The 27,962-nt window shown below is 38.7% G+C and overlaps 1 protein-coding gene across 1 annotated transcript; it reads left to right on the top strand.

Annotated features, from left to right (window-relative positions):
- Positions 1-1,285: 1,285 nt before the first annotated feature.
- Positions 1,286-27,962, top strand: LOC114662691 (hippocampus abundant transcript 1 protein-like). Its single transcript, XM_028816310.2, has 12 exons — positions 1,286-1,601; positions 9,693-9,788; positions 24,689-24,751; positions 25,097-25,224; positions 25,317-25,431; positions 25,532-25,750; positions 25,921-26,034; positions 26,154-26,225; positions 26,317-26,429; positions 26,505-26,602; positions 26,715-26,881; positions 26,980-27,962. The coding sequence occupies exons 1-12, from the start codon at positions 1,518-1,520 to the stop codon at positions 27,190-27,192; spliced, it is 1,482 nt and encodes a 493-aa protein (XP_028672143.1). The 5' UTR covers positions 1,286-1,517; the 3' UTR covers positions 27,193-27,962.

Here is a 27,962-nt window from a genome sequence, read left to right on the forward strand (position 1 = left end):
ATGAGCTGAGAGTTTGTTTTTACTTCTGCATGAGACAGAAGTATTTGTTTCTTGCATTTCTTCCATTTGTTTGTTCCTTTACAAATACTTGGATGAAATATTTCTTGTAGTCATTGCCCATTTTCTTCTCATTTTCAATGGTTTCTCCTTTAGTGTCTCCGAAGGTTCTTATAGGCTTCTGAAGTTCTTAGAAGTTTGATAAAATCTTCGAACTTCATCTTTATTATTAACACATTTTGACTTTAGCCCAGAAATGGAAATGTCATGGTCATTTTAAATTCCAAGGATAATTTACTTTTAACTGTCTTGTGTACTTTTAATCCTCAAAGGAAATACATTTTATTATATTATAACCAAGGATGGTGACATTCAGTTGAATTGAATATTCTAGCAAATACCACACATGTGTATCGTTTAGCTTTATTTTATTTTTAGCGGAATTTGACTTACCATAACTTTTTTGTAAATAATACCGTCTATATCATTATGAGCCGTAGTAAAGTGCGTCATAAACATAGATTCCTGAATTGGATTTAAAAATAGTCTCATATTTGGAAACGCAAACCCTACAAACACCTTTAGCAGGCTGGGTTGTACCGCTAAATCTAATTTCCCCACGTCGTCATGTTAGCGTCACGTAAAGATTCGCAGTAGTCACGTGTGGAGGCAGACGCCGTATTAAAAAAAAAAAAATCCTGATATGGTTGTCATGACAATAAGCGCTGGTCCAGCTTCACTTCCGAGATCCTCGACACTACACATCCGGGATTAGCGTGGTTGGACAGGGAGAGAATGAAGGACAGCCAATCGTCCAATTATGTGAAACGAAAGAAGCGGGGGCTGACCCAGTGTAGAATGAGGTTCTTTTTCTTGGAGGAGTCAAAGGTTGTTGGTAGTCATCAGTATGCAATAAACCAATAAACTATTTTTGCAGTCGTATATTTTTTATTTTTGATGTACTCCAATTTAAACCACTTTTTTAGGTTGTGTGAAGAAATTAAACCGTTTTTACAAAATGTATTTGCATCTTCAATTTATATTGTTCTTGAAGTTCAGAACCAAGACCATATTTTCAGGTGTTTCAAGTATTTAACACTCATTTCGGATGTTATAAAAACATGACGACTTTTAAGGCCGTTCCGCCGTTTCTTGTGGCGTGTTAAACTGGGTGGGGGTATACAGTTTACACAACTCTTATAACAGCCTGACGACTTCATCCAATAAAAACACGGTTGAGGGAGTGACACACGGACTGTGACGATGACCAACCAGAAGGACTTTGTGTTTGATAGACGAAACCGTTGACCAATCAGGGCAAATGTTTTCCGTGAGGCGGTGCCGATTCTCTTCCGTTAAGGAAGATGGTGCCGTGTGGGGCGGAGAGAGATAGGGGGCAAAATTGATTTTTCCGGGGTTTTCTTTACCCGCCCGCTTGCCTGTCGTCTTTTCGCGCCCCCTCATCTCTTGCTACATATATATGTTTCTTTACTCTTTTGAAGGATGGCAGCTAGTTAACGATGACCGGAGAAAAGAAAAAAAAGAAGCGACTAAACCGCAGCATTCTGCTTGCCAAGAAAATTATAATAAAAGATGGAGGAACGGTGAGTAAGAGGGAAAAAAGTGTGAGCGGTGAATGAGGACGTTGCGTGTAAGAGAGACAGCAATCAAGTCTGAGTATTTGAGTGTAGTGAAACAAGGCCAGGTGTGTAAAATAGAGTGACACTTAATCTGCGTGTGTACACGTTAGAGTTTGTGATTCTTTATGTGTGCACCGGCGAACGACTGTCAAGCGAGGTACCAGATGGAAAAGAGATACTGTGTGTAAATTTGTGATGGGGACCCTGGGTTACCCCGAAATCGTGACTCAGTCCATTTGTGCATTTAAATTATTAATCACGCTAGCCATCGTAATAAGCAGAACGCGTGTATGTACTAGTGAGCGAGGGTGTCAGGGCGTCCGGCCATCCAAGTGCGTTTTCTACATTTAGGTGGCACTCCGGGTCTGCATGTATGGAACAGTGCTTTATGTGTGTTTACATATGCTACTATGTCATTGAATTGTGGTGTTCATAAGGTACTAAAATTATGCAGGATGTGAACATATTGGCAGAGGCCAAGTGTTTAAAGAGTGAATATGACCGAGAGACAGACTTTAGATGTGCATCCATATTTACGAGTTTTACAGTCAGCCTGGGTGTAAGAGTAACATTCGTTGTGGGCTGCTGAATTTAAGTGGGTACGCGTATTTGGTTGTTTTGCACCTTGATGTATAAGGCATAGGCGGCGTGGATTTTTGTTATGTGTGTTTATGTTAGCGAGTGTGGCTTTACGAGTGATACTACATTTTTATCTGAATGAATGTATACGTAATTATAATGCATTTTAAGTGTCTACGTTTGAGTGTTTGTTAAAAAGGGTTGAATATGAGTGGTAATTAGTGAGTCTGGATTTGCAAGCGACACAATTGTTGTGTGTAACCGTTAATGTCTGAGATGACTGGATCAGTAGATATTGTGCTTGGTGTGCAATAAAATGTGTTCTTTCAAGTGTATTCTTAAGCGTGGATGTGTCATATTGGCATATACGATATTTAACACTTCAAGATCGTTAATGAATGTACGTACAAGTGCCGGTTTGTCAGAGAATTTGTAAATTTGAATGGCTCACCAAGTCTGGTAATTTGAAATCAAGGTAAACCTGTTTGTACTTGTGAATATGTATACAGTATTATTTTGGTTACAGTCCTGTCCATGTACAGGAATGTCACTGAATGAATGAATGAATGAAAGTGGTTTAGTCTGGGCATGAGTGAGTGTCATGAGTGAGTAGCAACTACCATGAGTATAGTTGTGAGCCTCATTAAATTGTCTCCGTAGTTAGTAGTTACTTAATTAGAGCATTTCTCATTATAGGTTTATCATTTGTTTGAACAGGTTCTGTAATCTTAATATTTGTGTATACTTAAGATGGTTTACTTTTATAGCTCGGACATCTGTCTGTATCTAAACAGCAATCTTGAGGATGGGGAAAATGAAACTATTAAAAGTTAGATTGGAAAAGAAAAGCCTATCCCTGCAAGCTTAGGCCATAAGCCAGGAACAATCCTTGTTGGACAGGGTGTGCCAGTCCAGTCCAAGGTGAACACACACACCCCCACACATCATATGCACAAATTAGGACCAATTTGGGATTGTCCGTCCACCTAACCTTCATGTCTTATCTCAGGTTTGGATGGGTGGAAGGAAAGGAGAATTGTTGTGTAGAGCAAAAGTCACAGCTAAATTTAATATTTGCATAGCTTCATATAATACATTCTATTTGGAATTGTCTATGTTAATGTAGAAATGGGAGGACATCAAGCCTGAGGAAGAAGGGAGTTAACTAAGAGAGTTATTTGCATCTGTTTAAAAGACCAGATACAATGAAAACTAACTGCCTCTCTACCACAGGACAGACTGGGGGGTTTCAGTAAATGACAATAAATATGTGAAGAAGGGTGTATATGGAAATGGAATTTTGTGTCCATGAATAGTTACAGTATATGTAGATGTGCATAGCCACGCTGCACAATCAATTACTGTAATTGCCTTTACACTTTATTCAATGTCAGTAACAACATATATGTAGATAGCCTAATACTTTGCCTTTGATTGGTGCACTGGCAAGTGAAATATAAAAATTATAAAATCAAAGTTGCACAGTAAAGTGGCATTAAGGATTCGAGTGGTAAAGCCTTTGTCCCAGTTTAATACTATTGACACTAGAGAACAATGTCTTCCAAGAAAGTTGAGACACTGTGTAAAATGTATATAAAAACTGAATGCAATGATTTGCAAATCTCCTAAACCTATTTTATTTACAATAGAACATAGACAACATATTAATGTTTAAACTGAGAAAATGTACCATTTTAAGAATAGAATAAGGTAATTTTGAATTTGATGACAGGAACACTTCTCCAAAAAGTTGGGACAGGGCCATGTTTATCACTGTTTGGGAACTAAGGAGACCAGTTGCTGGACGTTTGGGAGAGGTTGTTGTCCCATTCTTGCCTGATATAGGTTTCTAGCTGCTTAACAGTCCTGGGTATTCTTTGTCATATTTTTCATTTCATGATGCACCAGATGTTTCAGTTGGTGATAGGTCTGGACTGCAGGCAGATCAGTTCAGCACCCGGACTCTTCTAACATGAAGCCATGCTGTTGTTAGGTGCAGTATGCGGTTTAGCCTTGTCTTGATGAAATATGCAAGGCCTTCCCTGAAATAGACATCGCCTAGATGGAAGCATATGTTGCTCTAAAACCTGTATATACCTTTCAGCATTGATGGTGCCTTTCCAGATGTGCAAGCTGCCAATTCCGTAGGCAGTAATGCACCCCTGTACCATCAGAGATGCAGGCTTTTGAACTGAGTGCTGGTAACAAGCCAGATGGTCCCTGTCCTCGTTAGTCCAGAGGAAGCGATCTCCACATTCTCCAAAAAGAATTTAAAATTTCGATTCATCTGACAACAGAGCAGTTTTCCACTTTGCCACTGTCCATTTCAAACAAGCTTTGGCCAAGAGAAGACGGCGGCATTTCTGGATCATCTTCACATATGGCTTCTTCTTTGCATGATAGAGCTTTAAACTGCGTTTGTGGATGGCATGGTGAACTGTGTTCACAGATAATGGTTTCTGGAAGTGTTCCTGAGCTCATGTAGTGATTTCCATCGCAGAATCAGGCCTGTTTTATGCAGTGCCGCCTGAAGTCCCAAAAATCACAGGCATCCAATATTGATTTTCAGCCTTGTCCCTTGTGCACAGAGATTTCTCCAGATTATCAGAATCTTTTGTGGTATTATGTACCGTAGATGAGGAGATATTCAAAGTCTTCACAATTTCATGTTGAGAAATATTATTCTGAAATTGTTCCACAATTTGTAGACAGTTTTTTGCTTAATGGTGAACCTCTGCCCATCTTTACTTCTGGGAGACTCTGCCTCTCTATGATGCTCTTTTTATACCCAATCACATTACTGACATGTTGCCAATTAACCTAATTAGTTTCAAAATGCTTCTGTAGCTTTTTTTTTATTACCATTACTATTCCAGCCTTTTGTTGCCCTGTCCCAACTTTTCTATGTGCTGCTGCCATCAAATTCAAAGTGAGATGGTATTTTTTACGAAATAGTAAAATGTCTCACTTTAAATAGTTGATATGTTTTCAGCGTTCTATTCTGAATAAAATATGGGTTGTATGAGATTTGCAAATCATTGCATTCTGTTTTTAAGTACATTTTACACAACATCCCGACTTTTTTGGAAGAGATTTTGTATTATATAACACTTATTTCCCCAAAGTCACTTAAAAATCTTTCTTTTTGTATTTGCAGAGTATAGGTGAAGAGAGTAGAAGTAGAAAAGCCAAAATGTCAGGCATTGCAAAAAATGGAAGGAGAATGTCTTCTGCATAGTAAAGTGCTTCAGATTGTGACAGCTATGCTTCTGGTAGCATCTTCCAGTCAAATGACGCTAGACTTTATGTAATGGGGTACTTTATAGTCTGGGGACTGAAAGAGGAGCTTGGAGTGAGTGGAAGTGAGGTCAAGTTTCCTGAGACGGGACTTTCGCTTGCTTGAGGATAGGAGCATAAACAAACTGGCGAAAGTCCAGCCCTTTTTTCCAAACCCCCTGTGTCTTTGGAAACCAGTCATTGTAAAGGCTATGTCACTTTGTGACTTTTCCAGCAATTTGTAGTCCTAGACTTCACATCTTAGGTAGTTGGAGGCAGTCGGCAGCATGCTTCCATGAAAAAAGTCACCTAATATGACTTTCCCAATGAGTAGATCTGATGAAATGAAACTGGTTTGGAAAGAGCAGGCTCTGTGTGCCTGAGAGTCGACAACCAGTGGGGAAGTACAGCGTATGTAATGCAGGAATAAGGAATGCAGATGTTTTGTACCTCACAGACTGAAGAGAAGCTTGTCTGTCTGATGTCTCATGCTTTTTCTTTCTGTTGTGGTGTTTAAAGATTGTGGCTGAACTTGCCATAGCTGTTAACCCTTTAATAATAATAATAATTCATTACATTTATATAGCGCTTTTCTCAGTACTCAAAGCGCTATCCACACAGGGAGGAACCGGGAAGCGAACCCACAATCTTCCACAGTCTCCTTACTGCAAAGCAGCAGCACTACCACTGCGCCACCTGTGAGGACAGTGTTCAGTGCAGGCTCCATCAGGCAGCAAACTATTGGCTGACAGAAAAAGGGGAGAGAGAATTGTATTAGAAAGTTGGCATTCTGCTGGTACATGTAATATGGACAGTGATTTTCCAGTCATTTAAATTGACATGGTCCAGCAACGAGATCAGCAACTGTGGTTGGCAAATCTGATATGCTTCACAAATAGAAGCTGCATAATGTGACATCGGCTAAAGGCACTCACCAAACTCACAAGTTTGACGCTATATATTTGCCTACTACACATTAGCACTAGTGGTTTATCTGCATTAAGGGCAGGTGGTGCTTTTGTGCAGAAATGAAAATGTAGTAAGCTTGCCTCAGTAATTTTTACATATTGTTAAAATATTTAAAGCAAGCTCAATGTAGTCTTCATAATCAAATGTTTCCAGTTTTCCATGACAAATTCAATGCAATTTCTTACCTTGAAGAATATTTCTTTTTAGAGTATTTGAAATTTTATTTGTACCTGGACACTGCAAGCCTTTTTTCAATTTACTTGTGCAGGCCCTTGAACCCTGCAGTGTTGTAGACATACCTTTGCTCAGGTGTGAGCATGTGGTGCAACTTTTTGGATAGAACTCATTGTCTCTATGAATCTTTTGTCTTTGTGACACAATTTTAAAGGGTACATGAACGTGCAGATCTTTACTGTTTTGGAGTACTAGTCATAACTACCATGAATAATGTTGATTCCTTATTTTCAATATGATCTTGGTCTTTGCCAATTGAACAAAAATTGGAAATGTATGAATTCCAGTTTGCAATTCAGCTTTTAGTGTCAAGTATTTGAATTTGAAGATATAAGTCTCGCACTGGTACCTAGGGGTAACACCATCTGCACTATTGAGGCAGGAACAATCACAGGTCTTACTGGCATCTATGTACCACTGCCAATATGATTTAAGTAGAGACATTTGTCTTGTAAGTGCATCTCTCTGTTTTTCTCTCTTGCTAACACGCTCACCTGTCTGCACAGCTTTTCAGGACTGTGCCCCATCTGACAGCATTTCTGTCTTGTCTGTATGGCCCTACTAGAACTTTCATTTCAAATACACTACTTAATAGCACATATGTAATTGAGGAAAGAGTAAGGTAAGGATCCATAAGCTTTGGGGGGAAAAATGTAATTAAAATTATAAATCTTTACTTTCATTACCAGATTCTGTTAACTCAGTTCAAGGTTACATCAGGTTCAAGACCAGCACAGACCCTGAATGGCGTGTCTCTTCATCACAAAACACAGTAATGCACAAAGAGTAAATTTAGAGTGAATAATTGGCCAAAAACACAGCTTTAGGTTGTGAAGAAACAAATAATGGCAAGAGAACACACCATGCAAACTCTTAGAGAATGTATTCCATAATTTAAATACTGGACTTTGGAGCTGTGAGGCAGTAACCCTGACCTTTGCACCACCATGCTGCCCTAATCAAAGCCAACAAAGAGAAGGAGACACAATACTCTGTTCTAGCAGCGAATAAAAGTGCAACCATCATCTAGCAAACTTATTTTAACAGTGTCTTTCCAAACCTCTATGTTTGTGGACATGCTGTTTCTGGGATCATCGTGTTATGCACCTGTGTCTGTTGCCAGACAGTTGTTTTATTGAGCAACATCCCGATGCAGTTTACCAGACAAACAAATGTAGTGAAAAAATTGTACAGTTTAACAAATCACATTCAAGAAAACTCTGATAACAAACTAATATTGTAATACAGAGACTTGGGAATTCTAATATGCACCTAAACACTTGAGTAGGAGCTTAACAGTGTTTTGCCATCAAACTGGAATATAAAGCAATCCACTGAATAATACTCTTCAATAGAATCGTAATAATAGTGCAGCAGAGGCTTAGCTCATATTAAATAACAGAATGCAGGATACTAGGTTTAAAATGACAAAAGGATAACATTTTAGGTTTGTTTTAGATATTTTACATATGGATGTATTGATTATGGTCTTAGGTAGAGGTTTCCAAAGATTAAGACCTGCAAAGGTGAGTGAAACATTTAAGGATATTTGCATAGTGGATCTTAGGCCTGTGTTGAACAACATCAACAACATTTATTTATACAAGATGAAGAAAGAAAAAATATAAAAATTAGGCAGTACTAATTAAAGAATAAAGTAAGGTTCGATGGCCACGTAGGACAGAAAAAACAAATAAAAAAAAAAAAAAAAAAACTCCAGAGGGCTGGAGACAAAAACAATCTGCAGGGGTCCAAGGCCATGAGACCGCCCAACCCTCTCTAGGCATTCTACCTAACATAAATGATCTCAGTCAGTCCTCATGGTTTTCAGGCTTCACGTGGAAGAATTAGACAATAATGGTCATGTGGACCTCTGGCCTTCAATCTATCAATGTAGGGATGGCATGGTGCTTTGATCAGGTGGTGATGGTGCAGACCACAACCATAGAAAACCGGAAAGGAACATTAGAGAAAGTAGGGGTTAGTATGGATTTCGGAGATATGAAAAAAATAATTAAATGCATTTACAGAATATCAGGGCTACACTAAAATAAAGCTATGAGAAAGCCATGTTAAAGTAATGTGTTTTTTGCAGGTTTTTTTTTTTTTTTTATAAAAGTGCTCCACTGTATTAGCCTGGTGAATTCCTATTGGCAAGCTATTCCAGAGTTTAGATGCATAACAGCAGAAGGCCGCCTCACCACTTCTTTTAAGTTTAGCTCTTGGAATTATAAGCAGGCACTCGTGAAGATCTAAGGTTACGATTTGGAGTGTAAGGTGAAAGGCATTCTGAGATATAGGACGGAGCAAGATTATTTAAGGCTTTGTAAACCATAAGCAGTATTTTAAAGTCAATTCTAAATGGCACAGGTAACCAGTGTAGTGACATCAAAACTGGAGAGATGGTTAAAGGTCATCATTACATGATCTTGAGAGAGTTTATAGCCTAAACCTCTGTAAATTTAATTGGAAATTTCTGAACATGATTTTTGCACTGTGATGGACTGGCATCCTGTCCAGGGTTTGTTCCTGCCTTGTGCACAATGCTATCACCAGCCCAACACCCACCCAAACCTTTTTCAGGGCAAGGTGGGTTTGAAAATGATTGAACATTATTTTTTCATTGAGCAATGTGTAGACATAAATCAGCAAGTCAATAAGAGACCCTGTTCAATTTTCAGTGCGCAAGCTGACCAAGTGTGTGGCTAAAGAAATGTATTTGACTAGCATAATTGTTTGTCTGGGTAGCCAAACAGTGGATATACACATGCAGATCTCCTACATTGTATGTCAAACTGAATGTATTTGTATGTTTTGATGTGTGGGTATGAATGCGATTGGTCAGGATTAATTGATTTGTTGCTTACTAAGAACAGCCTTGCAATTCTGAGTGTAAGCATTTGTGACAAGTAGTCAAGTGATCTTTTGCCTTTATGGTAGTCACTCGGCAGGATCTTGTCCATATGCATCCCATAACCTATTTCTTTTCTTTTTCAGCCTCAAGGCATAGGCGAGCCCAGTGTCTACCATGCAGTGGTGGTCATTTTTCTCGAATTTTTCGCTTGGGGTTTGCTCACTACTCCCATGCTCACTGTGAGTAACTCTTACTTTCAATTTTTACCACTGGTCTTTATTACTGAAGTATTTTTCTGGTAAATTTATAAATATGTAATGTACACTGAGGGCCTTTGGGGTCTGGGGTGCAGATCTAAAACTTTGGTTAGTCACTTTTGGCTTCGTGTTGGCTTGTTTCTGGAAGACCATTGCAGTTAGTGCCCAGGGGCCTCATGTATTACGCAGTGCGTAGAATTCACACTAAAATATGGCGTATGGACAAAACCAGAAATGTGCATACGCACAAAAAAATTCAGATGCATAAATCTGTGCATACACCAACTTCCACGTTCTTCCTCTACATAAATCCCAGTCAGCATGAAATGTAATGCATGTGCAAACACCTGTCGCCCCACCCTGACTCCTCCCAAAATTACTCCTCTTTGAATATACAAATCAATATATATATATATATATAGCCTCTTAAGTTCAGTGTTCTGTGAAAAGACAATGGCAAAGGCACAGGGGAAAAAAGAATTCCAGCAAATACCAAGTGAACGCAAGAAAAAACATACTATTTGTTGGCTTAAGCAGTGGAATAAACAACAAAGGAAAGTTGATAGAGTGGTGGAGTCGCAGTGAAAAGGCAAGTCGTAGCCCACTGTCTGAGTGTCATATGGAAGTGTATTAGGGTACAGAAAAAGGACGAAATTTCGACTTTAATCACGTAGTTTGTTTTGTCATTAAAGTAGAATGTCATAAACTTCATCTTAAAATCGTTTAATTTACTAGTTTCTCAAATCCCATCGTAACTAAAGTAGCACATTAAATGCTTTGTATCTTATGTGTTCTTCTATGTACTCTGTGTGTGAATCACTGTGTGCTTCTTAAATGGGCTTTCTCTTAACACCATCAGGACACAGAATATATTTACATTCATGATATTACATCTCTCCAAACAATTTAAATACTAAGATGTATGCTTGATATAATTTTCATGATGATAGGAATTAAAGCATGTATTAAAAATGGGGGCATGATGGCACAGAGGTAGAGGCAGTGATCCTGCCTCCTGCCAGATGCTTGCTGCGCCATGTGTGATCCCCCGATAAAATAATTTTATTGTAGCAGTACTGTCTCTTTCAAACGTACTAACCCCCAATTCCTGTCCTTCCTTTTCTTTCTCCAAGTAACCAATCATTACACAATCAGCTCTTTAATAAATGTCAAACCATCTGTAAGTGTAGAACGGCAATTCTTCTAAACGTTTAAGGAACATTGAAATATCTCGCAGTACATGTTTAATTATTCCATCCATCTATCCATCCAGGGTCATGCCAGTCCCAGCAAGCATACAGCACAAGACAAACAATCCCTGAATAGGGTGCCAGTTCATCACTACCGCTGTCCACCATGTCCACACGTTTAATTGTTAACAGTATGCATTATTTAAATGAAGTTTTAAAATGTATCTGTATAATGTAATATATATAGTTTACTGCATTTCATCTTAAAAATGATATCAAGAGCTCCAAGAAGAATCCACCTGGAAATCTAAATCAACTTAGAAGCCAGTTGTCATCATCTGTAAATACATGCTCTCTTCTATTGAATTGAATTGAATTCTTTTTGGTTGTTGTGTGGTACAATGAGATTCAATATGCAAATTCTCCATAAACCTTTTTCATATAAAATGGTAAAAATCCATTTGATGGACTGATTGAGTGTGTTTATAGCTCTTGGGATGTTTCTGAACCGCGAAGTCCCTACAGGAAAGGCTCTGAATTGTTTGCCAAATGGGAGAAGTTAAAGCAGACTGTGCCTATGGCTGAGGCAGCGTGTGCTAGGAGCTGCATCCCGATAATTCTCTCCGCTCTTGACACAATCTTCCATAGAGCTTTCTGATCAGTCTGTTGCAGAGCTATGATTCCCCACTCGGATACAGTGGGTTGAAATACTCTTGAGTGGTGCACTGAAAGTAACAACGCTAAAGCAGCAATGGTATTTGGAATAGTTTGGCCATTCTGTGCACCATTATATGGTTACAGGTTGATTACAATCAGATGCCTTAAACTAAAAAACGATAAGCGGTTAATTTCAGTGTATTTGATAAAGCTTAATCAAGGATGTGAATCTATAAAATAAAGGGAAACCACCCAGGAACAGTAGCACTGCTTTGATGCTAGGTGTTGCCAGTTTGCAAATCTGAGCCGAAAACTTGCATACACAATGGTTTGAGCGTGCATGAGAATGTGCGTGGCTTTATGCCAAGTTTAGTTTTTATACTTTGCGATGTGAGCATGGAAACGGGCGTACGCAACGTTTTTGTGCGTAAGCACCATTTATACATGAGGCCCCAGTTCAGGAACTGAAGTAACTTACTGTCAATGTCTCAGTAGCAGCTGAGCTGGTAGATTGTCTGTTATTACAGAGGTGATGTTTGAGTTTTTGGCAGAAGTAGACAATAACCCTGAGTTACACTGGAACTAATTGTTAGTGACTGACCTGTAAAATCAGATGACCAATAAACTTGCCAGCAGTCAATCACTGAATTTTGCATTAAGGTAAATTCTTTTTCCATATTTGCTGCAGGAAGCTGTTAAAGATATCAGCGTATCCCCCAAAATTCACTGATAATAAAGCCCCAAAATGTCTGATCAGTATATAATCGCTATAAACAAATGTAAACTCATTTTCAAAATGAATGGCAACCAACAAATATTTCAGTAACAGTCACACCTGTAAGCGCATTTCATTGCAATAAGGATTATCGTCATATACTCTGTAGCATTTGCTTCCTTTCTTCCACTTTCATCATGTACGCACATACATATGTATTTCCAATACAGCCAGCAAAAAGATATTTAATTGTCCTTCATCAGAGATTCCATTAAATAACTAATAAGCCAGGATTTTGTATTGCAGTTATGAGGTTTTAGAAATATTTGGCTTAATTCAGTTTTGACTGATAAAAGGTGTGTGTATGTGCGTGTGTGTGTGTGTGTATATATATATATATATATATATATATATATATATATATATATATATATATAATATAAAATGGTAGTGGGAAATTGAAATGGCATCTCTCCACTATGTCTTTTAAGATCTGTGGATATGTAGTTGCCGCAGATCTATGGTAGATCTAGCCATTTTTTGAGAATAGAAGAGTCTGGAGAGTGCTTCCTCTAACAGAGTGCTCTTACCATATTTAACCAAATGTTATATATTCAAACAATGCAATTAAAACAATGAAGACATGCTCTCAATTTATATGCAGAATTGCAGATTGTCTGTTAGCACAAACAAACATACTGTATTTTTTTTAGTAAAACGAAACAAAATTTTGTATATTTTAATTAAACTAGATATAGACATAACCTAATATATTTTCTAATTATACATTTTGAAATATAGTCTAGCACAGGGGTGGGCAGATTCAGTCCTGGAGGGCCGCAGTGGTTGCAGGTTTTTGTTCCAACCCAGTTGCTTAATTAAAAACCAATCCTTGTCAATTATTTAATTGCATGGCTTGCTAGCACTTTAACTCTGCCATGTCAGATCATTCTCATATCCTAGATTTATTTTCCTTTCTAAGGATATCATCCAAATGATTTGAAGTCTAAAACAGATGAGTAATTCTCAGTGCTTCACTTTTTTCTCTTCACTTTCCTTCTAAGTATTTAATTAAACCAACTAGTGCATGATAAATACACACAGGTGTAAATGAAAACAAGCTAAATGGAGAAATGCTGGTCTCTTTCGTCATTTGCATGTTATTGCTAATTAGGAGCAATTAAAAACCAAGAATACAGCTGTTTAAGACTAAAATAAGCAATAAGGGTTCAAAATCTTAACGAGCAAGACAACTAAAGTGAAGCTGAAGTGTTACTTGAGCAATAAGGGCTTCTTATTAAGCAATTGGGTTGGAGCAAAAACCTGCAGCCACTGCGGCCCTCCAGGACTGAATCTGCCCACCCCTGGTCTAGCAGTCTTATATACAGTGCATCCGGAAAGTATTCACAGTGCATCACTTTTTTCACATTTTGTTATGTTACATTCTTATTCCAAAATGGATTAAATTCATTTTTTTCCTCAGAATTCTACACACAACACCCCATAATGACAACGTGAAAAAAGTGTACTTGAGGTTTTTGCAAATTTATTAAACATAAAAAAACTGAGAAATCACATGTACATAAGTATTCACAGCCTTTGCTCAATACTTTGTCGATGCACCTTTGGCAGCAATTACAGCCTCAAGTCTTTTTGAATATGATGCCACAAGCTTGGCACACCTATCCTTGGCCAGTTTCGCCCATTCCTCTTTGCAGCACCTCTCAAGCTACATCAGGTTGGATGGGAAGTGTCGGTGCACAGCCATTTTAAGATCTCTCCAGAGATGTTCAATCGGATTCAAGTCTGGGCTCTGGCTGGGCCACTCAAGGACATTCACAGAGTTGTCCTGTAGCCACTCCTTTGATATCTTGGCTGTGTGCTTAGGGTCGTTGTCCTGCTGAAAGATGAACCGTCGCCCCAGTCTGAGGTCAAGAGTGCCCTGGAGCAGGTTTTCATCCAGGATGTCTCTGTACATTGCTGCAGTCATCTTTCCCTTTATTCTGACTAGTCTCCTAGTCCCTGCTGCTGAAAAACATCCAAACAGCATGATGCTGCCACCACCATGCTTCACTGTAGGGATGGTATTGGCCTGGTGATGAGCGGTGCCTGGTTTCCTCCAAACGTGACGCCTGGCATTCACACCAAAGAGTTCAATCTTTGTCTCATCAGACCAGAGAGTTTTCTTTCTCGTGGTCTGAGAGTCCTTCAGGTGCCTTTTGGCAAACTCCAGGAGGGCTGCCATGTGCCTTTTACTAAGGAGTGGCTTCCGTCTGGCCACTCTACCATACAGGCCTGATTGGTAGATTGCTGCAGAGATGGTTGTTCTTCTGGAAGGTTCTCCTCTCTCCACAGAGGACCTCTGGAGCTCTGACAGAGTGACCATCGGGTTCTTGGTCACCTCCCTGACTAAGGCCCTTCTCCCCGGATCGCTCAGTTTAGATGGCCAGCCAGCTCTATGAAGAGTCCTGGTGGTTTTGAACTTCTTCCACTTACGGATGATGGAGGCCACTGTGCTCATTGGGACCTTCAAAGCAGCAGAAATGTTTCTGTAACCTTCCCCAGATTTGTGCCTCGAGACAATCCTGTCTCTGAGGTCTACAGACAATTCTTTTGACTTCATGCTTGGTTTGTGCTCTGACATGAACTGTCAACTGTGGGACCTTATATAGACAGGTGTGTGCCTTTCCAAATCCTGTCCAATCAACTGAATTTACCACAGGTGGACTCCAATTAAGCTGCAGAAACATCTCAATGATGATCAGGGGAAACAGGATGCACCTGAGCTCAATTTTAAGCTTCATGGCAAAGGCTTTGAATACTTATGTACATGTGCTTTCTCAATTTTTTTATTTTTAATAAATTTGCAAAAATCTCAAGTAAACTTTTTTCACGTTGTCATTATGGGGTGTTGTGTGTAGAATTCTGAGGAAAAAATTAATTTAATCCATTTTGGAATAAGGGTGTAACATAACAAAACGTGGAAAAAGTGATGCGCTGTGAATACTTCCCGGATGCACTGTAGGTAACTGCAATTCCTTCCATGAAAATATTTTTTTCACAAATGCAGGCCATTGCATATCATTCCTTGCAGATAAAACTGGAATATGCAGTTATATACACAAAGGTTTCCTCCTACAGTGTGGCCACATCATCTAGTTTTCAGCTTTTCAGGTATTCCTTAGGTCAGTAAATTGAGCTATAAAAATATGTATCCACATTTAAATTAATTTAACACATTACATTTAATATTTCATAGCACAATGTAAACAGAACAGTTCCCATTGTTTGCTTATTCCTTAGGTTAGTAAATTGAGCTATATAAATATGTATCCACATTTGAATTAATTTAGCACATTACATTTAATACTTAATAGTGCAATTTAAACAGAATAGTTTTTTTTTTGCTCTGTTTCTGTTTGTGTTCTTTTAAGTAAATAAACTACATATTAGGTAATATTTACAAAAAAAAAAACTGCTTACTTTCATTTGGTAGTGCAAACATCATTAAGTAACATCCTTAAACCCAAATAATCCAATTCAGGTTCATAGGGAGTCTGGCAGCACTGAGAACAAAGCTGAAAATGGGGTGCCACAAACTTCAGACAAACCATGACTGTGCATGAGATACAAACCCATGCGGCAACAGCAACGCTCACTATGCCACCCTACCTGTAAATAAACTGAAGCAAATATGGAGAATTCAAGCAATGTAACAAAATATTTTAGGTTTGCTCAGTTCAACTCTGGGTCATAGGAACAGGGACATACCCCAGCTGAATGAGGTGAAAGCAAGAAACGCCATTAGACCAGTAAAATATACTTCTCTGAATACTGACACTTGCACATTGCCAATATGGAATCGACAGTCAACCCTGATGTTTGGGAAAATCCACACAGGCAGGGATACAATGTGCAGATATCAGACAGACAATAAGTAGTGCTGCTGACCTCAGCGCCCTCAGTTCAGATAAAATATGTAGACTTTGTTTTTGTTTTTGTTTTTTTTTGCCAGTTTGATGATAATAGCAACTGTTTTTAGTAGTAGTGCTTCTTTTTGACATAACAAACAAGGAAACCTATTGATTTGATTCATTTAGATTTGCATAACATATTTAAAAATCTTTTTTTAACTGCTTTATGACGGTTTACTTTATTATGTACATCTGTGTAATATGAAGATATTTATCAAAATATTTTGTAACAAGCAGCAGATTAACAATTCTGCATCACTACCATCAACCAAAAATGATAGTCATCTGTCATATCTATTAATCTTAATGAATTTAATACATAATCATATGAAGCATTAATGCATCTATATAATCCTTAAAGGGATTATCATATGAGAATAGTGATGGTATGAATTATTTATAGTTTACAAGGATTTTATCTTAAAACTTGTGACGTTTAGGCTTTAAATAACACAGGAGAGGTCAAAGGACAACCCACTGTTTTATAATAATACATAAATGGACTGCAGTGTTTGTATGTTGTTTTTATGCTTTAAAACAGTGAGTTTGTTCATTTGCATTTTGTTTGTATGTCAGCAATCAGTGTTCATTATAATTAGTTTCTGCTTTAATGCCATAGTCAAATCTCAGGGAGAGAATTTAATTAAATCATTTCTTTTATGAGAGAGAGAGATAGTGTAGGCTTTTTAGGTATTTGTGGGATACATAGCTTTTTTTTCTTTTAGAAAATTGTCATGTTTAATAATAGCTGTCACTGTTAGTTTGGAAAGCTGGTGAAATAGACCATACAACTCGAGAAGGACTTTACAGCTTTGTTTTTGGTGCATTTCATTGAAGCTGTTTACCTGCTTGTGTAAAGAGTACTCTAAGTAGTTCACTAAATAAATAGTTTTTTTTTTTTTTTTTTTTTTATTAAAGGATTGATTTCATGACACAATTAGATACTGTGCTGTCTATAATTTTACAATTGTGTTCATAATATAAAGTGGGACAACTAGATGTGCTGGCTGCAGTTCATTGTGTCATCTTTGTTTTAGTGGGTCCAGAACATGTTCTAAGGCAGACTCAAACATGGTGTGCAATGAGAAGATGCTCTAGTGGTCAGCTTGGGGCTGCTCCTAGCTTTATGTAAATGTCAAGAGAATGCATTTAAATGTTGGGTGATTGTTTGTTTTAACTCTAGAAATCAATTAGAAATAAGCAGAAAGCCAAAAGGAGATTTTAATACTAACAAATGTCAATACTAAATATAGATAGTTATGAATATGATTGAAAGGAAGTACTGAAAAACATATAACAATAGAAGAAGATTTAATGCATGCAACATATCGTAATCACAAACTGTGACAAAGAGATAAGTATGCAGTCACGTGAAAAAGTAAGTACACTCCATGAAATGTGTTTTCCTTTTTAACATATGTGAACACATCAAGATTTGATCGTCATTTAAACAGTATCTTTAGATAAAGGCTATCTAATTGGAGGGGATGAAAATTTGAATTTGCAATAATTTATTCAATCAAAAAATAGACAGGTATGACATTTTCATCTTAGAGTCATGGGTGTACCTACATACATTTTACAAATGGCTGGTATTGCTCTCTCTTTCAGAAACAGCCTCAAGTAGGCATTTACTATAACTGTCTAGCAGTCCCTGACATCAGCTGGGAAAATGTTCTTCCTACTTCTTTGTGTAAAATTGTTGCACCCTTGTAATATTTGAGGGATGTCTTGCTTGCACAGCCCATTTCAAATCAATCCTATAACATCTTGACGGGGTTCAGATCTGGGCTATGATTTGGCCGGTTTCAGAATCCACATTTTTTTTATTTATGTATTTTTATTTTAGCCATTCCTTGGTGGATTTACTGGCATGTTTAGGGTCATTGCCATGTTGAAAGGTCAACTTTCAGTCAAGCTTCAGTCTTCTGATAAATGGTCACTAATTGTCTTCAAGCACCCACTAGTAAAATGAAGAATTCCTGGTGAATTCTGTGATGGTGAACTGCCCAGTCCCTGATGCAGCAAAGCAGCCCCAAAGCATAACATTTCTACCATTATGCTTTACAATCGTTATTAAATGCTTTTGGTCAAATTCTGTCTTTGGTTTTCTCTAAAAATATCTTATGGTACTGTGGCCATATAACTCTATATTTACCTTGTCTTTCCAGAGCACATTGTTCCAGGTGTTTGTGGGTAAACCTTTGTTTTGCCCCGATGTTCTTGGACAGCAAAGTTTACCTATTGGAACACCTCTCAAGTAGATCTAATTTGTTTAACCTCTTCTAATATTAGATTCACTCATTTTGACATGTCTAGTGATGAAATTCTGGGGGACTTAGCAACTTCTTTCAGCATCTTGCATTCTGTCCTCTGGCTAAAGTTTCTGGGTTGGCCTGGCCTAGACAAGTTGGCAGTTGTTTGAAATCTTCCTCACTTGCAGATGATCTTCCTGGTTGTATAATGTTTGGCTTCCAGTTGTTTGGAGACCTTTCTAAATCGCTTCCCACACTTATAAGCATCTAGAACCTTCTTTCTAAAATCCTCAGAGAGCGCTTTTGATCTAGGCATGGTGGTTACACACACTTCGGCAACAAAGAGCAAACCAGACTTAATATCTAAGGTTCAGATAAGATTTTCTCTTCAGATGTTCTGATCATTTGCACCAAGATCCTAGTTTTAGATATTTCAGGTCGTGATAAATGTAGGGGTAGACTGTTACTTTCCACATGCACAAGTTGTATTTATGTTCATTTAAGTTATGCAATCGAGTACAAGATGTAAGTGTAGCACTAGAAAAGAGGAAGGTGGAAGAATGAAGAAGGTCTTTGGAACATAATAATAATAATAATAATTCATTACATTTATATAGCGCTTTTCTCAGTACTCAAAGCGCTATCCACACAGGGAAGAACCGGGAAGCGAACCCACAATCTTCCACAGTCTCCTTACTGCAAAGCAGCAGCACTACCACTGCGCCACCTGTGAGGAACATAGAAGGCTGCAAGATAAATAGGAAGAAGACAGAATATTTGAGGTTTAATGATGATTAAGATTCAGAAGTTAGCCTGCAGAGAGAGCATTTGAAAAGAGTGGAGGCATTTAAATACCTAGACTCAGTGGTAGCCCAAGAATGAAAAATAGATGCAGATATAACCCATAGAGTGCAGTGGGGATGGAACAATTGGATTAAGTTATCAGGCGTACTTGTGTGATCAAAGAATTAAGAGGAAGGTTAAAGGTAAGGTTCTTAAGATAGTGGTAAATTGAGACATGGGTAGTAAAGGAAGCACAGGAGAAGCAGATAGATGTGTCAGAAATGAGAATGTTGAGATGGATGTGTGGAGTTACAAAAAAGGATAGCATAAGAAATGAGACAATCGGAGGTACAACGAAAAGTGGGATACACTACTGGTCAAACGTTTTAGACGACCTCAGTTATTCCATTTTTCTTAAATCAAATTTACCGTATATACTCGCGTTGAAGTTCTCCTGTGGATAAGTTGGGCCATGATTTTACCGTATAATTTCCAGTATTTTATAATGTCGGTCATATAAGTCGAATGCGGAAAACTCGCGCTATTGGTCCAAGAGATTATGATATGCTAACGCCCACCTGAGAGAGTAACCATGGAGCACACGGCCTTTATTTCTTATGTATTGTGACTACATGGTAATAGCCAAACTATCCTAAAACGACGTTTGCACTGTTTTGTGTTTTTTGTATCTGACACCCTCCTACACCTTTATCGTAAGAGCATCCCTTATCTACGATGGAGCATTCGATCAGAAGAAAATATGAAGCTGGTTTTAAATTAAGTTGTTGAAGTGGCGAAAGAAATTGGTAACTGCGCTACTGTAACAAAATGTGATGTGTCTGAGAAACTGGTGCGAGATTGGAGGAAGTAAGAAGATTAAAAAAAAAAAACACACACACATACACAAAAATATGACAGTTGTGTAAGTCTGGGTCTGATTTTTATGATCGATTTGTGTTTTTTTTTTTGTGTGATTCAAGACCCGACTTGTACGAGAGTACCCTAAGTTCTTGTCTATAAGCCGCGGCTTATCTAAGGAAAAAAGTTTTGAAAATGAAAAAATAGAATATCGGCTTATACATAAGTCCGGCTTATACATCCATCGCGGGGGTTGCGTTCCAGAGCCACCCGCGAAATAAGAAAATCCGCGAAGTAGAAACCATATGTTTATATGGTTATTTTTATATTGTCATGCTTGGGTCACAGATTTGCGCAGAAACACAGGAGGTTGTAGAGAGACAGGAACGTTATTCAAACACTGCAAACAAACGTTTGTCTCTTTTTCAAAAGTTTAAACTGTGCTCCATGACAAGACAGAGATGACAGTTCCGTCTCACAATTAAAAGAATGCAAACATATCTTCCTCTTCAAAGGAGTGAAGCAAACAAATCAATATGTCTGTTTGGCTTTTAAGTATGCGAAGCACCATGGCACAAAGCTGTTGAAGGCGGCAGCTCACACCCCCTCCGTCAGGAGCAGAGAGAGAGAGAGAGATAGAGAGAGACAGAGTTTGTTTTTCAGTCAAAAATCAATACGTGCCCTTCGAGCTTTTAAGTATGCGAAGCACTGTGCAGCATGTCTTTTCAGGAATCAGCTTTACAAAAGATAGCAACGTGAAAATAATCTTTCAGCATTTTTAGACGAGAGTCCGTATCGTCTAGGTGTGCAAACAGCCCCCCTGCTCAATCCCCATAGTCAGGATCACAGATAGTCAGCGCAAGAGAGACAGAGAAAAGTAAGTTGGGTAGCTTCTCAGCCATCTGCCAATAGCGTCCCTTGTATGAAATCAACTGGGCAAACCAACTGAGGAAGCATGTACCAGAAATGAAAAGACCCATTGTCCGCAGAAATCCGCGAACCAGCAAAAAATCCGCGATATATATTTAAATATGCTTACATATAAAATCACAATTTAAATGACCGCTACGCGCGCGTGTTGACTCGGCGACGCCCAGAGCAGAAAGAACGCGCTCCGGCCGCTCCAACCGCGCCATGCGGGGAGTGAGAGAGACGCCAATATCTCACACTCTCTCCCCCCTTAAAGAAATTAAATGGGTGCGAGTGAGACCACTGACCTCCCTCCTTTCTATTAGTTATAGGTTATAGTACGTTCGGCTTATCCATGAGTCCGGCTTATCTATGATACGATTTTATTTTAAAAATTCGTATGATTTTTGGTCTCCGGCTTATACATGAGTCCGGCTTATAGACAAGAACCTAGGGTATATACGGTAATCAGTTCATATGCAATGAATGACCTAAAATGGTGAAAAGGTAAACAGTAAAGTGCTAGAGTTAAAGTTTAGGTTAGCAAAAACTGAAAAAAAGGAATTCTCCGAAAATTACAAATGGGCCTTCTTCAGGGAACTAGGTTACAATGTACACAGGGTCTGTAGCAATTAATGAAAATGAAACCTTGCAAGTGGAAGCAAACAATCTGCACAGTTGTCAAATCTTCAGACAGGGTTTTTTTTATTTTTATTTTTTTTTTTTTATAGCAAAGTTAGAACAGACTGTTTTAATACACCCTCTGAAGTACTACTTGGATAATATTGCACTGTTTAAAAATTGTAAATTCCTGTGGTAATGGCACAAAAATGTCAATTAACAAGTGAAATGAGACAGAGCAATATTATTACCCTTAGAAGTGTAGGCCTTTCATTTAACAAAACTGCAAAAAAAAAAAAATCAAATTGTCAGTGAGTACAGTGGTGTCCTACAAAATCCAAAGGCACTTGGAAACTGCAAGAAACTCTTATTAGGAAGAGATCTGACAGACCCAAAATCACAACTTAATCAGAAGAGAAGTTTCTGAGGTTCACCAGCTTGCATGATGGGTGCCTCACAGCACAATAACTTCAAGCACAGCTTGATAGTGGTTGAAAAAATGCATGTCTTAGTTTCTGCTGTAAAGAGGAGACCTTGTCCTGTCTTCAGTAGTATACCAGGTATTTCAAGTCCTTATTTTTTATTCTTTAAGGAATAGCTTTCTTATTGCTACATGCCCTGTCTAAGCCACAGCGCATTTGTAATATTCTGATATTTACTTTTTTTTTTCAGTTTACCTTTTCACAATTTTAGGTCATTCATTGTATATCAACTGATGTAGAGAAAAGCCAAGCAAAATGACACCTTTTATTGGCTAACTAGAAAGATTACAATATGCAAGCTTTCGAGGCAACTCAGGCCCGTTCTTCAGGCAAGATGTTACATCTTGCCTGAAGAACGGGCCTGAGTTGCCTCGAAAGCTTGCATATTGTAATCTTTCTAGTTAGCCAATAAAAGGTGTCATTTTGCTTGGCTTTTCTCTACATTCATAATGGCTAACACGGTACAACACCCTAGTACTACAGATATATCAACTGATTAAATTTAAAGACAAACTGAGGTGTTCTAAAACTTTTGACCAGTAGTGTATCTAAGAAAGTACAGCAAAGTAGGTTGAAGTGGTATGGACACGTGAGGAGGAGAGACAATAAATATTTAGGCAAAAAAGTGAATGGAATGGAAGGACAAGGGAAGAGAAAGCAAGGAAGGTCAATGAAGAAATGGATGGATAATCTAAAAAGATCTGAAGGAAAAGGTTCTAACTGGGGAAGGATGTGAAGGACCAAGCTGTATGGACAAGGATGATCAAGCACATTGACCCCACATAGAAGTGGGAACGATGAAGAGGATGAAGTAGTAGTACAAGATGTAAAAGTGATAACAACAAACAGCATGCCACATTTATCTATAAGTACTGTTTCAATGAAGAACAAATCTTGATATGTCCACATATGTTTAAAAATATTCATGAGGTATACTTTCTTTTTTAACATCCACCTTAATAAAAGAATAAGTGTCCGTGAGTTGGTCTGGTTTCTATGTCTGTCATTCCAAAAGATGGCGCATCACAAACATTACCACTACTTTCATAAATACCAAATGGCATTTATCAACGTTTGCAGTGCATCATTCAATGCATATGTCTTTAACACTGAAGTCCATGTTGAATACTTAGATTTCAACCCAACTTAGACTGTATATAATTACTGTATGGTGAAGAGAAAAGAATTATCAAAAAACATATGTATAATGTAAGTAAGATTCCAAAGATAAACATATGCAGCGCAAATGCTAGCAAAGTACTGAATATATCGAATCAAAATCTAAAAGATCAAAGTTAGAACAAAAATCTAACAACTTTCGCAAGAACAGAGCAAAGATAAGGTTTGGGGCACACTTAGGCAAAACTCATAGATGTTAAATCGTGTTTGTTGCTTTTGCTTTGTAATTCTGTTTCGAGTCTAGTACTAGACTGAGGCAAGACGGTGATTGAACTGGAGAATGGCGGGCAAGGAGGATTAGGCGGGGACAGGGACTGGAACTGGGAAGTGATGTCACTTGTCTTTTGTTGCCAATCATCAGGCCTACAGAATAAACGAGAGGCATTAGGCAGTGCCAACCCTTGACTTTGGGTGTAATTACCATTGGATGAGCCCTGAAGTGGACACATACTGTTTATAAATGAAAATGTAAAAAAAAAAAAATGACAATAGATACCAGTAGTTGAGTGATTGAGAAAATGAACACTAAATCTTAACAAAAACATAAATCAGCATACAGATATTCATGAAAGGCCATCATGAGAAATAAACTGCAAAACAAGCAGGAGTGTAGTAATGTAAAGGTAACATGCAAATTAATGTATTTTTGCTCTAATCATTATGAACTAATTTAAGTTAGATTTAAAAGTATTCATTTCAAATCTATAATAGTATATTAAAGTATTACAATATACTTTTACATTTTTGTTTCTGCCATAGCGGCCCAATGGGGATGTAACCAGGGTGCATACTGAGAGTTGGTGGCAAAATTGAGAGGTGGTTTATTTATGAAACATGATAAGCCATGTGATTACTTTGGAGTCAAAAGACATTGAAGGCTGAGGACTGAGGTCTGTTTTCCATTTTAGATCTATTAACGTACTTAGCAAGTCGACCTGGGATTAACTTGTTTAAATGACTCAGTCATGTTGGACGCAAAGTTACTGTTTCAATTTTGCGGTGGATTTACTTCTCTTAGTCTGGTAGAGTGTTAATGTTTCAAGTGAGAGCTGACACACAGTCTGAACTAGAAAATAAGATGACTCAAGGACACATTGGGTGGGGTTATCGTCTGATATATGGTGGGTGGTGAGGTGACATACAAGGAAAGTGGCTTGCTATTTCAGAGTGGTGGCATTTGGACATAGTATTTGCTGAAATATGCATAGCACTGGGATTAAGATGAATTAAACTGGATTTCTGCTTGTCTGCCTTTGCAGGTGTTACATCAGACATTTCCACAGCACACATTTCTTATGAACGGACTTATTCATGGTGTAAAGGTGAGGTTTTTCTTGTTTGTGAACACACCTTGGTAAATTACCAGTATGCTGGTGTGGATTTGCTGGAAAGCTGTCTATAAGGTTAACCTCTTATCGCCCAGTTCAGTAATTTGCAAATGTTTGTATGCTAAGATTTATTATAGTGCCATTTGCATGTATCAAAGAATGTTATCCATCTAGCTTCTTGATGCCTGTGACTCTAGAAAAAAAATCATTCTGACCCCTTCGCCAGAGTTCAATTACCAAGTGTCTTTTATTTATTTGAAATACTAAAGTTAGACTCCCTGTTTGAGACTGGTGAACCTTCTTTATTGCAGACTGTAACATGACTTTTCACTTCAACAGGGACTACTGTCTTTCCTGAGTGCCCCTCTGATTGGTGCCCTTTCAGATGTCTGGGGTCGAAAATCCTTCCTACTACTGACTGTGTTTTTCACTTGTGCTCCCATACCCCTCATGAGGATCAGCCCCTGGTAAGTGCTTCTTGTCAGTATAGAAATGAATCCAAAGATTAAATCTGGGTGGGATGATAAAATTGTGGCACTTGCTTTTTTTGTGCCTACAGGTGGTATTTTGCAGTAATTTCCATGTCAGGAGTGTTTGCTGTCACATTCTCTGTGATCTTTGCTTATGTTGCTGACATCACTCAGGAACACGAGAGGAGTACGGCATATGGACTGGTAAGTAAAGCTACCAGAACAGGTTGGTATGGGTAGGTGAATGTATCCTGTTTGGCAAAGTTGAGATGAGGACACTTGTTATCTTGCTTTTGGTCCATAGGTTTCTGCTACTTTTGCTGCAAGTCTGGTGACAAGCCCAGCAATTGGTGCCTACCTCTCCCGAGCATATGGAGACACTCTTGTCGTGATACTGGCCACTGCTATTGCTCTTCTGGATATCTGCTTTATCCTGGTAGCGGTGCCAGAATCCCTCCCTGAGAAGATGCGTCCAGCTTCATGGGGTGCACCAATCTCCTGGGAGCAAGCAGATCCTTTTGCTGTGAGAAGCTTTTTTTTTTAATTTATCCTCCTCAAAGCCAATGGCTTTTATGTTTCATTACAAGTGATTTCTTACCCATCTCAAAGCATCTTATCCTTATAAAGTGGTGTTAATTCTTGCTTCTTGCTAGCAAATATAATAACTTAATGAATAATACTATCCTTCTGCAGTCTCTGCGTAAGGTTGGCCAAGACTCAACTGTTCTTCTTATCTGCATCACTGTCTTCCTGTCCTACCTCCCTGAAGCAGGACAATATTCAAGCTTCTTTCTGTATTTGAGACAGGTAGGAAGAACTAGGTAGCCATATCGGCTTCTGTTTGATTTGTTATGCATACCTTGTTTCTTTACAGCCTTTGTTTCCTTAGTTGCATTTGCAAGCTGTCATTGTCATTTGTGTTCCAGGTGATTGGTTTCACTTCTGAGACGGTGGCAGCTTTCATTGCGGTGGTGGGTATCCTCTCCATATTAGCGCAGGTGAGTTGGGTACCCAGTGAAGTTGGTTAGGCTTTTAGCACAGAAAGTAGTTGTAAAGCAGACTTCTTTCTCTTTTCTTCTTCATGTAAAGACTGTAGTCTTAGGAATACTTATGAGGTCTATTGGAAACAAAAACACAATCCTCTTGGGCCTGGGGTTCCAGATCTTGCAGCTAGCGTGGTATGGTTTTGGGTCTCAGCCATGGTGAGTAGCATTACTCTTTTCTGATAGGGCTCTAGTGTTCTGGTAACAGCTCATCTTTCATCCCTGTCTTTTCAGGATGATGTGGGCAGCAGGAGCTGTGGCAGCCATGTCCAGCATTACCTTCCCTGCAATTAGTGCTATAGTATCCAGGAATGCTGATCCAGATCAGCAAGGTAACAATTCTTCCCTTAAAGTATTTGTGATGTTCAAAATTTAGTGAAGAGAACATGTTGAGTAGTGAGTTGACAGTACAGCACAAACTGTATTTCTCCTCTGGTTCTCTAGGTGTTGTCCAGGGCATGATTACAGGCATTCGTGGTCTGTGTAATGGACTGGGACCAGCTCTGTATGGGTTTGTCTTCTACCTCTTTCATGTGGAGCTCAACGAAATGGATGCGGTTGAGAATCCGGACAAAGCTGCCAAGACTAATATGGCCAATCCCACAGACGAGGTGAGGCTTATGAAAATCAAATGCTTTTATCCATTGTCCTTTGGCTGTCTTTGTAAGGCAGGAATTCTGAAGGCTCTGTTGTTCCACTTTCCCTGCAGAGTGCCATCATCCCTGGGCCACCTTTTCTCTTTGGTGCCTGTTCAGTCCTGCTCTCGCTCCTTGTGGCTTTGTTTATTCCAGAGCACAGCGGCCTTAACTTGCGGGCAGGCAACTATAAGAAACACAACAACGGTGCACAGAGCCACTTGCATAGTCCGCAAGCTGGAGTCTCGGATGGCAAGGAACCACTTCTGGAGGACAGTAGTGTGTAGCCAGCTGAATTCCAGGAGTCTGGAAAGAAGTGTATGCTGGAACCAAGAGAAAAGGGGTGCTGGCTCAACAGGGAAGATGCAGGCCAGCCAAAGGAAGACCCAACTGAGGAGGACGGCCAGCCCCAGGGACTTTGCTAGAATCTGCAGCACAGACCACTCAGCTGTGCCTGCTGGAGACAAATCTGTCTGTAATACTGCTTTTCCAACCTGCACAGCCAAAAAACGAAAGTAGTAAGCTCCCATTCTGAAGAAATGCCTTCCACAGAAAGATGGCCTTTTCTGCATAAATCTATGTGGAATATTCATAGGGTGAAGAACTTTGGCCAGTTAGGCAAAGAGTTGCTGACCTCCAAGTCGCTTCCAAGATTTTTTTTTTTTTTTTTTTTTGCTTGGTCCACAGCGTTATTGATCCCAACTTTGTTTTAGGATGCACTAAAAAAGAAAGCAGTGGTTTAGCGGCTTCTCTCTGCCTTTTTGGCCACAGACATCTTGTGGAAGATGAGTGGCTTTGCCTTCAAGAGACTCCTATTACGTTGCCTAAATGAGGAATTTGGGTTCTGAAGGGTTCGTAATTTCTAGTGTGGCTCCTATTGGAGCATATCTATATTTATATCGCGCTCACTCTCTCATGTCATGTGAAGTAGGAGCTTGTCTCCATAGGGTGGCGCTTCACCATTTTTAAAGTGGCACAGTGTTTCAAAATTATTGTTGTAAATGTTGTAATTGCTTTAAGACTTAAATTATTAACATAAATTGAAGGTATTTAAAAA

Source organism: Erpetoichthys calabaricus, chromosome 12 (assembly GCF_900747795.2).
Source record: "Erpetoichthys calabaricus chromosome 12, fErpCal1.3, whole genome shotgun sequence".
NCBI classification, from domain to species: Eukaryota; Metazoa; Chordata; class Cladistia; order Polypteriformes; family Polypteridae; genus Erpetoichthys; species Erpetoichthys calabaricus.

Coding starts and splice junctions, on each gene's coding strand:
- LOC114662691 (XM_028816310.2), top strand. CDS start 1,518: ATGACCGGAGAAAAGAAAAAAAAGAAGCGACTAAACCGCAGCATTCTG. Junction 9,789..24,688: donor TCACTACTCCCATGCTCACT/GTGAGTAACTCT, acceptor CTGCCTTTGCAG/GTGTTACATCAGACATTTCC. Junction 26,035..26,153: donor TCTTTCTGTATTTGAGACAG/GTAGGAAGAACT, acceptor TTTGTGTTCCAG/GTGATTGGTTTCACTTCTGA.